The sequence below is a fragment of the Trichomycterus rosablanca genome, chromosome 12 (assembly GCF_030014385.1).
Source record: "Trichomycterus rosablanca isolate fTriRos1 chromosome 12, fTriRos1.hap1, whole genome shotgun sequence".
Taxonomy (NCBI): Eukaryota; Metazoa; Chordata; class Actinopteri; order Siluriformes; family Trichomycteridae; genus Trichomycterus; species Trichomycterus rosablanca.
The window spans coordinates 21,740,626-21,754,990 of NC_085999.1; the positions used below are offsets into that span (position 1 = coordinate 21,740,626).

At 38.1% G+C, this 14,365-nt stretch overlaps 2 protein-coding genes across 2 annotated transcripts; one reads left to right on the plus strand and one right to left on the minus strand.

The window, feature by feature from the left end:
* Positions 1–2,402: 2,402 nt before the first annotated feature.
* On the minus strand, positions 2,403–4,470 carry LOC134323822 (uncharacterized protein C13orf42). The gene is made up of 3 exons (XM_063005353.1): positions 4,093–4,470; positions 3,360–3,504; positions 2,403–2,656 (listed from the first exon to the last, which is right to left on the minus strand). The coding sequence occupies exons 1-3, from the start codon at positions 4,468–4,470 to the stop codon at positions 2,403–2,405; spliced, it is 777 nt and encodes a 258-aa protein (XP_062861423.1).
* An 8,085-nt stretch (positions 4,471–12,555) lies between these two features.
* Positions 12,556–13,452, plus strand: LOC134324682 (TLR adapter interacting with SLC15A4 on the lysosome). The gene has a single exon (XM_063006604.1). It carries the CDS (start codon positions 12,556–12,558, stop codon positions 13,354–13,356), a length of 801 nt encoding a protein of 266 aa, XP_062862674.1. The 3' UTR covers positions 13,357–13,452.
* Positions 13,453–14,365: the final 913 nt, after the last annotated feature.

Consider the following 14,365-nt stretch of genomic DNA (forward strand, 5'->3'; position numbering starts at 1 on the left):
CACAGTACCACTTTTGTTACACTTTTTGGTACATGATATGTAGTGTATTTTATTATTAAAAAGTAAAAGCCTATATATTAACACCAATAAAATAATTGTATTTTGTTTATAGCAAAAGTTGAAACTTGAGTGGAACCAGCTGTCACCTGCTTCTACTTGTTTCAGCAGGTTTCATTATCTTGCTCTTAAAAAAGCCCGTTTCCCCTTTCCTGAGAACAAGAAAACAACTGCTCAACTACAGTGCACATGTACTCCTGTTTCCTTTTCAAAGGCTTATTTCAAAACACTAAGTGAGTCTGTCTCACCAGTAAATCGACTTTAAAATATATTTAAAAAAATTAAATAGGTTATATGAAAAATGATTTCATACTGCAACAGTAGCGGTGTGTAAACTAGATCTTTAGGTTTTATTCCATATCTAATACATAGGGAGACAAAGGTGTGACAAAGTGTGACCAGTGACACAAGTCAGAGATTGCCCAAATATACTAGTAGACTAAAATTATTAATTTTTTCATTGTCTGTTTCACCACTGCTTTATCCGATTTATACTAACACACACTCATACCTAGCGGCAATTTACTATCTTTAGTTAGCCTGACTGCATGTCTTTGGCAGGGGTGAAACCAGAGCTGTGAAGCAACAGTGCTACTCACTGAGCCACATGCTGCCCTGAATGAAGATTAATAATTTAAAATGCTGTTACAAAATTTGCATGTCTTGGATTCTTCTTTAGGTTTTTTTTTAATTTTCAGAAAAGTTGGGGCATTTTGTAAAATGCAATAAAAAGAAGAATTTTTTTAATTATTATTTAAATAAATGTATTTGACAGACAAATTTAGAAAGATTTCCGTTGTTTTCACTGATCAACTTCAATGTAGTTTGTAAATATAAATGTTTGAATCTGATGCCTGCAACACACTCAGAAAAGTTGGGACACAGGCATGTGTGTGTTGGGACAGAGGCACACTTGTGTTCCATCAGCTTTTCTATTAAAAATACTTTTTAATGGCTAGGATTTCTTTTCATATTTTATAATTTTCCTTTTTCATAATTTTTAAATGTATACCAGCATGTTGTTCAAGTGAATGTTCTACATGTTGTTAAAATCTGCTTTAATTACTAATTCAAATTGATCTGTAATACTGATAGTATGTTAAATAAACTGTTTAGCATTAGTGTGAGCTCTAATCACTTGACAGTATACTTGAAATATTCATTCGTCAACTTCTTATCATAAGAGCTTATTAGGTGAAACGCAAGGAGACACCTAATTAATTGTATTTTTTAAAAGCATTTATCTAATGCAGTTTACACAGGTTACGGTTTAATGTCCTTTTGTACATTGAATTTTTACAGAGTGTATTCTTTGCAAGTACAATTACAGCATAATTTGAAATCAATTAATTACATGCAATAATGTGTTAGAAGTGCACTTTAAGTCAATTACTACAGCAGATGTTTAGCCTACTTTGCAAAAATACATCACACATCTATTTGAACAGGTATTTGAAAAGTATATTAAATTAAATGAAACTTATTAGTAGTAAACTGTATTTATTAGTAAACTTTTTTAATTTTTTTAAAAAGTATGATAAAAGTTTACTTGCAATCATTGGCTTAAGGCATGACATTTTGTCCCGTTGAAGATTCCATAGTCAATGGGAATGCTTCTCTACACACTTGATCATCTTTGTGCTACACCTCAAAAGAACAAGCCAGTAAAGTATTATGCTTATGATATTTTGTATGTATACAGTTTATTTATTTATTTATAAACTCAGCAAACTCTAAAGACACGCGGTTACATTAGCAGTTGGTTAGACAAAATGTCCAAGATGTCAAAGTCTAAAGCACCTAAAAACACTACTTACTCGGGTAACTGAGTTTGGAAAACTCACAACCAATTCTGTGGACACTGGAGTGTCAAAACACGAATGAGAATTTTCGTATTTGAGAGGGAGCTATTAAGGTAGGCTGTGCTGTGTATTGTAGCTTCCATTGATTCTATCATCCATCATCTATCATTGAGTGTTATTTAATGACTGCCGTAAAATGTGGCACTTTCGTTTAAAAATCCATGAAATCTGGGATTTTTTAAAAACGAGGTCCATGAAATTAAGTGAAAGTATTTTCCCCGTAAATTTAGTAGGGTCCTAAATATGACAGTTTCTCAGGCAATGCCATTTGAGGTCTAGAAGGACACACACATTGCCCCATCACATCTTTTTGTGTTGCAGACATTCAGTTTAAAACGTGTTTATATTTACAAGTACAAATATGTTAATCAGTGAAAACTTAATAGAATTTTCTTTTACTTTCATCCCATTGTTTCTGGAAATGGGGGTTGGATTTAAAGTGAATTGTTATTAGGATCACTTTGCTAAAACAGTTTTTATGTATTATACTTTTTTTAAATTAAGTTTAGGTTTGAAGCGCAAGGTCTGTAGGGCACTTTCCACCACTTTTGGCAGGTGAATGGGGTTTCTTTGCAGACGTCTTAAGCTGCCTGTGTTTGCGCTTTCTGCTTTCCTCCAAACATTTTCACTAGCTTCTACTTCTGCATGCTTCATTCTGGACTCATTTATGGAGATCCGCCGAGGGTCTCTCAAAACCCAGTTAGAGTGGAGATCATGCTGGCAGGTACTTGTAGCCACTAGAGAAAATAAAGAAAGAAATCATGATAAATGAAGTAGCAAAAGTAACAAAAGAGTGAATTAGTCTCTTCTCTAAACTGAGTGCTTTATCGTCCCTATCTGCTTAATACATCTATGGCTTATTTTTTTAGAGTGTCTCTTCTTACAGATTAGTGCTGGGTGGTGCATGCAGACTGCAATATGCACAGAGAAATAAAACGATTAGATATTAATTTGCTCTAATCTCTATCTGTATACCTTCAATGAATGCTAACAAGGTATGTGTTCCTAATAAAAAGGCCAGTAAGTTTATTAAACACCTGATACACTAAAACCAGAACAACACACACCACAATGCCATTATCAATTTAGTGTAATTGCAGTGCTGAGAATGGTACACCACCCAAACATTGTCTGGTCAGTGGGAGTCCCTTCCACTTGATAAATCACATAGCAACAGACTGACTACAGTCAGTAATTGCACAGCCACAAAGTTCATTTGTGTGGTATAGCTAGTATAATTACAAACAAATGTACATACCAGATAGTTGTACATAATACTGACTTGTCATGTTTGTCATGTTTGTAAATCCATGTATACAATGCGGTTTTGGCTAGTTAATTTCACGTTGCAGTTTTTCGACAGCTCATACAATATGGTTTAAGTAATAAAATGTCATACAATTAATAAAGTTGGTTGAAATATTGTCTAGTTATTCATACCAATAAAGTCCACATCTTCATGGCCATCATCTACATGTGGTTTTCTGGAGTGCTCTGAGTCACAGCTTGCTATGACTTCGTCAAAGAACTGCAGGGTGTCCTCTTCATTAGGTATTGGTTGGGCAAATGGTTGTGGGCTCATATGCTATAAGAGATTTGATCAAAGGTAACTGTTAGATAGATTGTCAGTAGGCACAATCAGTTTCAGTAGCTTTTTTATGAATGTATTGAAGTGGGTTCATTAGAAACCCCTTTTGCCTGGTCAAGGTCACAGGAACTTTTACAGAAGAATTGGTGTATGGTAAGAATACACCTAATACAGGAACTCACAGACTCATTCATTTACCCACATGACCAGAAGCACTTTACAATAGACATTACACCTACTGGTATGTTTTAGAAAGTGTGAGAAAATCAAACTACCTGGAGGAAAAGAACATACCGAGTAAACCATAAACCCAGTCATGGTAAACTGGGAACTGAGTCTGCATATAGTCTGCACGCAGCCGGGTCTGTGTGAGTTTTTTTCCACCGTTCAAAACATGCAAAAGGTGAACTGGCTTTTGTTAACGGTTCCAAGACGTGAGTTAGTGAGATAATGTGTGATTGTGATGCCTTGAGAACTTGGGCCTGTCCTGTGTGTATTCCTGTTTTGTCTTTACTGTTACCGGGTGACTCAGGCTCGCAACTGAGTACAAATTCAGTAAAAATTAAGGAAACGTTAGAGCCTTGCCTGCGCGTCTTCGTGCTGTGGAGGCTGCGTTGCAGGTTTCTTCTTGCTTGAGGCATCTTTTTTCCTTTCCCCATACTTAAAGTCGCTGACACACTTTGTGTAGCGTCTTCTGAGCTCAACCAGCTCCTGCAGATAGTGCAGACACTCTTGGTTTTTTGAGTAACGCCACACATGCTCCTCTCGATTGTAAAGCGCTGTCCCGGACTGCACGCTCACAACGCTCGCGCTCCGCTTCAGAGTCAGTTCCGCGCGACTCCTCTCACTCACCGCCAGCGTGGAAGCGCTGCGCACCAGCCTAACCGTGCACGCGCTGTGGTAGCCCCCCCGCGCGTGCGGACTCCGATTTGGCCGTAAAACTGCGTTGATTTTCTTCAACATCCCAGCCATCAAAGTAACCATGTGCAATCACCAAGGTGCATGCTTAATCCATTCTCCAAATCCGCGCCCATTGCGGATGGACTTGCTGAAACGCAGTATACGACGTTTAGAAATTTAATTGGAAACTAGGATATAATTGCCTATAATTATTTGAATTATGCTGAATGCACACGAGGATTAAGGAGATGTCTCAACTCTCTTTGCCCCAGCTTGTTGTAAATTGCAGCCATGGTAACCGGCTCAGTAACTCTAAACCAACTTTCAATAATGAATCAGCAACAAGCATATTAAGCTACACACACAAACGGCCACTTACTTCATGTGTCAGCAAATGTTTATTACACCGCAAATAGGTACACTCACCTTTACTTTAGATTTTATCAGGTAGTCTATTGCGCGCATACTATTTGATTACTGTGCAAAAACATCTTGATGCTTTAGCTGTTCACTGTTAATGGTTTAGCGGGTCTACCAGCAAATAATGGTAGCTAGCTGGTCGAACAGCTAACTTAAACAAGCTGATCTATCAGCAAGACCATCCTAACATTACTGTTAAAAAAGGTAGAACCAACCACGGCTGTAGCCATACATTGAAACATTGAAGGGGGGTGGGGTGTTACAATAAAAAGTGAAATAAACTTACAGTAAAAAAGACAAATGAGATTTACGTTTTTTGAGTTTCGATTTCGAGAATAAAGTCAAAATGATTTCGAGATTAAAGTCGGCTATAGCAACTTCCTTGTGTTAAATAAGGGATGTTCATAATTTGGTAAAGTTATACTTTTGTATTGGTTTCACAAATAAAAAATTCCCAATCTTCTGCATATCAGCACCAGTTTGTTATAGCATAAGGACGATGAAACTGCTTTGTAAATGAGTTTATTTAGAAGAACGTGCGCCACTGGTGGCTCGGCGTCTGCGTCGTCGCCATTACCTCAACCAAGCCTTATGGACTCGTACGGTTAACTAAAGCCGACTTTAATCTAGAAATAATTTCGACTTGATTCTCGAAATTAAAATTTACAAATATTTCTTTTTACAGTGGTCCTAATATACGACCGCGTATTAGTACAACAATAGGACGGCCTATTAGCGCCACTGTAAAAAAATATTTGGCCAAAGAGTGTGCAGCCGTTGCAGGCTTGTCAGTTCAGAGAAGCACGGGTCTCAGTACCTGGCGCCGAGGGCAGCTTATAATGAGTGTTATTGTGGTTATCCAATAACCCGTGATTATTTTTGAGTGGCTGTTTGTATTGTACACTTCCATCCACATGACATGACGACTAAACCCATCAATGCAATCATTTATAGCGATGCCATATGACTTTAGTTTATCGTACGAGTCCATAAGACTCGGTTGAAGTACTGCTGACAAACCAGACGCCGAGCGCACGTTTTTCTATATAAACACAATTTATTACAAAGCTGTTTTGTTGTCCTTATACTAATAACAAACTGGTGCTGATGTGCAGGAGATTGAGAATTTCTTTATTTGTGAAACCGATATAAAAGTATAACAAATCATGAATCCCTCATTTTAACACAAGAAGGTTGCTATGGCCATAATATTTCGACTTTAAACTCGTAATTATTTTGAATTTAATCTTGTAATTATTTCGACTTTAATCTAGTAATTATTTCGACTTTAATCTTGCAATCATTTCGACTTTAATCTCGAAATCGAAATTTATAAGATTTTATGCTCTTAATAATTTCGACTTTATTCTCGAAATCAAAACTTATACAAATTTATTCTCAAAATCGAAACTTTAAAAAATATTTTATTAGGTCCACTTTAAAAAATATTTTTTTAAGTTTCGATTTTGAGATTAAAGTTGAAATGATTACAAGATTAAAGTAAAAATGATTACGAGATTAAAGTCGAAATATTATGGCTATAGCAACCTTTTTGTGTTAAAATGAGGGATGTTCGTGATTTGTTATACTTTCATATCGGTTTCACAAATAAAGAAATCTCATATCTCCTGGCACATCAGCACCAGTTTGTTATTGGCGTAAGGACGCTGAAACGGCTTTGTAATAAACTGGGTTTATTGAGAAGAACGTGCGCCACCGTTGCGCTCGGCATTTGCGTCGTCAGCAGTACTTCAACCGAGCCTTATGGACTCGTACGGTAAACTAAAGCTGTTTTTATCGCTATAAATGGTTTATCGCTATAAATGGTTGCATTGACATTAGTCATCATGTCATCACAAAAATAATCGCGGGTTACTGGATATCCACAATAACACTCATTATAGACCGTGCCGACCCGTGCTTCTCTGAACTGCCAAACCTATGACGGCTGCACACTCTTAAACATCTACACACAATCGCCAATCATTACGAAGTGAAAACAGGGTTTAGAAAATATGCAATTTCATTTTACTGACAAAAAATGTTTATTTAGAAGTTACATATCTGTGCACACCCTTAGCCTAATTTGGTTGATGCACCTTTGGCAGCAATTACAGCTTTAAAGCATCTTGGGAAAGAAGCTACAAACTTGGCACACTTGTTTCTGGTCATTTTTGTCCATTGCTCTTGTCAGCTCCTCCCACAGATGTTCGATCGGATTCAGGTCTGGGCTCTGGCTGGGCCACTTAGGGACATTTACAGACTTTCGCTGAAGCCACTCCTTTATTCTTTTGGCTGTGTGCTTCGGATTGTTGTCATGTTGGAAGGTAAACCTTTGCCCCAGTATGAGGTCAAGAGCGCTCTGAAGCAGGTTTTCTTCAAGGATCTCAGTGTACTCTGTTGCCCAGCAGACATAGTTGTGGGCAGACTTGCAAGGTCTCCCATTTAATTTTTCAGCATATTCAATACTTCTTTCCAAAAAGGTTGTAACACACATCAGTCCCCAGCCATACAAATGCTCTTTTAATTGAATGGACATAGTTCAATGGTCCTGTGCCTTTCAGAAGAGTGACTGTTGTTATAGTTGAAAATATCCCATAGATATCTCTCTTTTAATACAATTTGTTTTACAGTGGACATAAAAAGCCCATATGTTTGACCATGTAGTGTAGAATTTAATTAGAGTGACACATCTGATCTATATGCAGGTGTTATTCTGGGGAATATTCTCCGACCAAAATACTTAGTAACCTTTTTAATGTATGGAAACTGAAATTAACCTGTTCCTCTTCTTAGGAAAAACAGCTGTGTTAAAAAGCAAAAACTTTAAAATACAACCCCATATCAGAAAAAAAGTTGAGACAGTATGGAAAATGGGAATAAAAACTGTAGTGTTTCTTATATTTATTTTGACTTTTATTTTATTGCAGACAGTATGAACCCAAGATATTAATTTTTTGTCTGGTCAAGTTAATTTAATTTGTTAATATACATCCATTCCTGGATGTATAAGAAGCCTTATTTTATGTGGCGACAATTTATGCGGGCTCTGAGGCGTGTTGTGTTACGGTCAGGCGAATCAGTATTCCATTTTTTTTTTTTTTTTTTGAAGATTTATGGAAGGATGGGTCAAAATAATATCTGAAAATTGGTCAACCATGACAAAACAGCTTGTAAGTCTTGTGAGAAGGAAAGGCAACATTACAAAGTGGTAAATGATTTACTGCCCCAACTATTTTTTAATTGGTTCCTGAAATGCAAGAATAAATGTATATTAATAAATGACATCAAGTTGAGCAGACGAAACGTGACATCTTGGGTTCATACAATCTGCTCTGAAATTTTAGGAAAACATGCAGAAATATAAAACACAGTTTTTAATTGTAATTTCATTTATAGAAAGAAAAGGGTTATGCAATGTAATGGTTCTGTGGCGTTTGTGGGACTTACCACTCTTCCCTGACGTCACAGGCCTTACAGAGCAGTACGGAGCTAGGCCTTTAATACTAGGCCAGCTCGTTAGGGTGAACGACCTGCAGCTGCGGCTCCCTTATTTAAGGGCACGACGCCTGGCTGCAGGTGTCGCACCTTTTGTCTTGTTTGCTCCTTTTGTTTTGGGCACTGCGGTGTCCGTGGGGACTGCTGACGGCTCCCCCACGCTTCTTTTGTAGTTTTAGAGGTACCCCCGGTGGCATTAGGCCATCAGGGTGTGTAGACTGCAAGGTTGAGGTAATTAGCTTTTCTTTTACCTTCTTAGAAGTAGCGTGGTGCGATGTCGTGCAGTCCTCGTACTGTGTTTATTTTACCCGTTAGCATTTAGCATTAGCGGGTGAAGCCAGCCCCGTGACACGGCGCTGGTCCTCTCCCCGCTAATGTTTACCTAGCTAATCTAGCCGGTGGGTGGCGTCTCGGTAAGACACTCGGGTGGTCTGCCAGCACCCCCGGTTCGAATCCGCACTAGGAGCTTGTGTAACTGCTTTGTTAACCGGTTCTCTTTACTCAGTTTGCATAACAGAGTGGCTCTAGCTGCGGCTGATGACGGAGCCCTCTGTTTCCCCCGAACTTCGCCAGTGGCGATTTCGGGGTTTTCGGTAGCTTAAAATAATTAATCTGGGATTCTGCAACCGCTGGATGGCGACACCGCTAAGTGCGCGGCTGTCCTGCCAGCCTCCCCGGTTCGAATCCGCACCCTTTTGTGTGCTTTAACAGATTGGCTCTAGCTGCGGCTGATGAAGGAGCCGTCTGTTACCCCGAACTGCGCCTGAGGCGATTTCGGGGCTTTGTAGCAAAACATTTAGTCTGGGATTCTGCAACCGCTGGGTGGCGACACCGCCAAGCGCGTGGCCGTACTGCCAGTTCACCCGGTTCGAATCTGCACCCTTTTCGTGTGCTTTAACAGATTGGCTCTAGCTGCGGCTGATAACGGAGCCGTCTGTTACCTCGAACTGCGCCTGAGGCGATTTCGAGGCTTTGTAGCTAAAACTAATTGTAGCGCCTTAAGCGCATGTAGTCATCTGCTTTCCCCCGCTGCAGCAGCGCGCTGGTTACGCGCCCGGCTCTCACCCGAGCGGCCGGGGTTCGCGCCCAGCGTCTTTTAGTTTTCTTCTTTTCTTTTTGTTGCTGCCTGCATTCCCCAGCTGAAGTCCATCGGGGTTCCTTATGTTTGTTTTTGAGTTCTGTCTTGTGTGTGATGTTCTGTGTTTTTCTGTTAATAAATAAACTTTTATTTATTTAAACCTCCGCGTTTGAGTCCTTTCTCTCCCACGTGACATGCAACACATATCATTCATGTAAAAATGTGACTGTACCCTAAACCTGCAAAGCTTTAACATCGACTAGTGAAAAAAAATGCTTTAACATTGCTGTGGAGTAAATTTGAAACTTCCTTTTTTATTTAAAAATGTACGTTTTTTTTGTTTGTTTTTTTGCAAAATGAAAAATGCCACATTTGTGGGATGTTGTGCATGTGCATGTCTGCTGAATGTTTTGCCAGAGCATCTTAAAGGGGCTTAGGTCAGAATTTTGATTAGGATACTTAAGTTTTTTTGAGCCACTGACTGTTGGACTTGCCCCTGTTTGCTTGTTGCATAATCCAGTTGCACCTGGGCCTCAGCTCAAGCAATGATGATCGGACATTCAGACTTTTGAGGCAGTGGCATCCCCAAAAAATTTTCATAGGAGAGACCAGATGAAAATCTTGGGGTGGCACACCAAAAATAACTACATTTCAGGAAGTCTATTACTGTAGTATACAGACTAGCTGATAACTAATTATCTGATTGGCATAGACTAATATGGTACAATTAACATTTTACTGTACAACAATCCTGTTTTATTGTGTGATGTATCTGTATATATTAGGTGATTCATTGTTCTTCAAATAGGCTAGTTACCCTATTTCTTAAAAAGACAAATATACAGGTTTAATTTGAGTGACTACATTAATCGTAAGGAACAAATAGTTTACTGAAAACAAGAATGCTGAAGTTTAAAAACATCACAGAGTCCTCTAATTAATTTCAATACAGCTTTATTAAAATTTACTGTTGCTGTGTTTTTATAAACATATATACTACAGGCCACTAGGGCTGGGCGATATGACTAAAAAACTCATATCTCAATATGCTTTTGAGAAGTAGCGATTTACGATACGATATAATGTAAATAATTCTCAAATAAATGAGAATTAAAAAAAAATTCCAACAGCAGCACCGCAACCCAGATCAACCACACAGCAGTATAAAATCATAACCGCTGTTTACCTGAGCTTCTCTTCTTCAAATTGAGACATCCAGCCCAAAAGCAGCAAAACATCCAACACAATCACACCACAATTACTGTTTTTTTTATGGTTGGCATAATTTTCTTATGGAACTCGATGTAATTAAAATTATGCATTTTAAAAAGTTTTAGTTTTTTTTGTTTCATCAGTCCACAAAATGTTATCCCAAAAGACATGAAGGCATCAAGAAAGTTTTAGTTGGCTGTGGTTTTTGCTTGCAATTTGTTCAATCTGTTGTTTATATTAAAATCATCAAACCATTACCTAGAGCAGGGAATTTCTGTAGTTCCTTAAGTTTTTATCTGGGTTATTTTGTTACTTTCTTTGGTAAATTACAATGTGATGTCATAGGTATTGTATAGGTACTTTTGAGAGGATTTATGATTGTTCCAAATTATTTTTATTTGTGACCCTTAACTTTTGTAAATGAGGATTCTAGTACTTAACTAGAATGTTTTTATTTAACAGGGCTGTTGGTAATTAAACCTAGATGTGTCCAGTGTAATTAAACCCAATTACAAATTAAATATGATTGTTTAATTAAGTAACCAAAAGTACATTTTCATGTTGGATAGCTCTTTAATTAATGGAAATGTTGATTGAAAAAAAATTGTCTTGATGTCAAATATAAAAAAACACATTTTTGTTTGAAAAGCTAAAGAATAAAATGTATTAATGCATCACTGTCAGTGTTGTGCGTGAACGAGTTCAAAAGAACGCGTTCATTGAACACGCTCATTTTTTCGTGAACGTTGAACTGAACGCAACACATTTTTAATAAAGAACTTGAACGTGAATTAGTTCACATTATGTGTCATGAACGGCAGACATCACTGTAAATGAACGTTGGAATTTGTTTTCCATTGAAAACTGAGTGACATCTGTTTTCTCTTTTGAAACGCAACGAGAGAAAGTTCCTCCCTCCTGTATTCTCGCTGGTGCCGCTTAAATCATGTATCACCAGACAGAAATGGTTTTGACATTGTGTGCGCAATGCATCGCAGTTTCCTTAAAAATAAAGTTTTTTGTGCCTTTGAGTTTTGCCTTCATTACCTTCATTCAAGAGTTTCATTTCATACACACACATATGTATATATAATATCATATATATCAAATAATATATACATATTTCATATTATATATTCTTTTTTTAATTAAATGCTGGTAGATTTCATTGCACTAAGTATAGAACTGGTCTACCTTGTCTGTACTGCTGCAAGTTTCATCACCTGGTAAGAAACCCACAATTGCAGTGTCATGAGCAAATGTCTACAATGAGCAGTTTCAAAGAACGTATAGTGATTTCTAGCTTGTAGTGTGAAAAAAAGTATTTATTTGAATATCTCACGAAAAAAGTAAAATGAACTGAACTTTGAACTAGTTCAGAATTAAAATTGTGAACTTTGAACGTGAACTGTTCACTTTGAGCATGTATGAACTGAACTTGAACTAGTTCAGAAAAGCTGTGAACTGGCACAACACTGATCACTGTTTATAACAAATAAGCCCTAATGATATTGTACAACTCTATATTTTGTTGTCTTTCAACACAAGAGATTATAGTATTTTAAAAATGAATTTGCTATAATTTTATGTATTCAAACTATGTTGCCAATTCATACAGATGTACAGATAAATTAAATGATTTATTAAAAGTATGTCCTGCATGACACATACCTTTCTAATCACAGGCAACTCTTTCACTTCCACATTAAGTACTGCTTAAAACCTGCAGAGATTGGTGCCTCTTTCACACCATGGCTTAAAGGCTGTTAAGCCATTTTAGAGAAACAGACACTTCTGCAGTCGGAGTAAGAATTACTTATATCTGGAACAAACGGTGAGTTTTTAAGTTACTTTGCTATTACACTGGCAATATGTGTTGAAGTAAATTTTATCTTTATTTTTACTTTGCTAATCATTGTGTTTATATGTTCTAAATAGGTATGTTGTGTGAAAGCAGTCTGTGGTGGGTGGCATTTTGTTTAGAATCTGACTGTGTAGATTCTCCCACATGCCACTCAGTCATGGCTCCCAAATTCTCTCATTTGACCTCCAAACCGTCAGCCAATACTCAGGCTCCAGTCCATTTCTTTCACAACAGTATATCTAGAGATTCCCATTCATCAGATGGAGAATCTCAGATTTCCTCCACAGCACCCCTGGATTGGCGCCATCTTTCTCCAGGTATGGGCATCCATGGTAGTGTACCATCCCCAGTAGCTGAGGCCTTCCTAGTACCCTCCAGTTGCCAGAGCATTTGCCAAAACTACAGTGACCTGCATATAGCTGGTGGCCAAGTGTTGCCTCTTAGTCCAGGAGCTGGAAATGTGCAGAGCAGTTTTTTGCTGGACCAGCACACTGGACCCTTTCTGCTATCAAAAGATTTTCCTCCTTCCTCTCTTCTTCGACCCCAGCCCCCTGAACACAGGAGTTCCCGACGCTGGAGGGAAGTCAGTGGGCGTGAGCGTCCCTCTCTGCTGCAGGATGGTCGTCCTCTCTCTAACTCTGAGCTAAATGGCTATCTAGAAAAGAAGTTGCTGGAGCTGTACACAGAGTATATGACTGAAGACACCATTATGGCCTCTGTGCTGGAGCAGATCACGCTGCAGCTGAGCCAAGAACACAAGCTGGAAACAGCCAGGGCTAAAGACATGCTGCTTAGCTGTCTGATGAGAGTCACCAGCAGCCATCATTCAAGTGAGATCAGCACCCCAGTGCTGCAGATTTCCACCCAGACAACTTGAGGAGGATGGAGAAAGCACAGAAAAAATCAAATGTATCAGAAAATATGATTTTTATATAAAAATTATTGTGCATTTATCATGGTAGTTCTTAAAACTTTGAGTTATTACATAATATTTAAATTGTTATATTAATGCCCCAGCTTAATCTACTACAAGGCCTATGAGCACTGAGAAACTGTTTCTATGTGTGACAGAATACTGTGCCGTTCTCAACATTTTATAATTCTACACTTTTATAAGGTGTATCAAGTTTAAAGTGTATCTCACCTTCTGAAATGTGTGATACCAGCTAATAAAATTATGGCATGCTTTTAAAAGTTTACACTTCTGTGATGGCAGCATAAATGCAGAAACGTACAGTAAGATTTTAGAGCAACAAACTCTGCCTTCAGGACAACATCTTTTTAGTATTAGGCAGTCACACAGTTGTTATCCGATAGTCTTCGTCTTCTTTTTCTTTTTCTTCTTATTTTATTTTTTATTATTATGTTGGCTAGACAACCAATGTGTTTCTTCTTTGCCGAGCATGGTTAATCACCTGTCTGAGCATGAGTATACACACCCACCAAATACATGCTAGCACACACACAATCACCTGTATGATCAAAAGTATTCACACCCCACCAAATACATGCTAGCACACACACAATCACCTGTATGAGCAAAAGTATTCACACCCCCACCAAATACATGCTTGCACAATCTGTTCACCTTCTCAATCACATAGCTATACTGTAGTATACTAGCGCTTACTACACTTTAGCAATTAATCTGCTACCATAGCAACCACCTAAGAACACCTTAAGTCCTACCACCCCTACAACTCGATTGGGAGAAATACAGGGTGAGTCAAAATTATGTTAACACGAATGGATCTATTCCCCGTGAAATGTGTGTTCAGGCTTTAAATGGTACTGTTGCTCGCTGGTTTTTGTGTGTTAAACATGAACAGGATGAGACTGTCATCTTACACATATGAAGTATGTTTTGTCAATAAATGGTTTCCGCC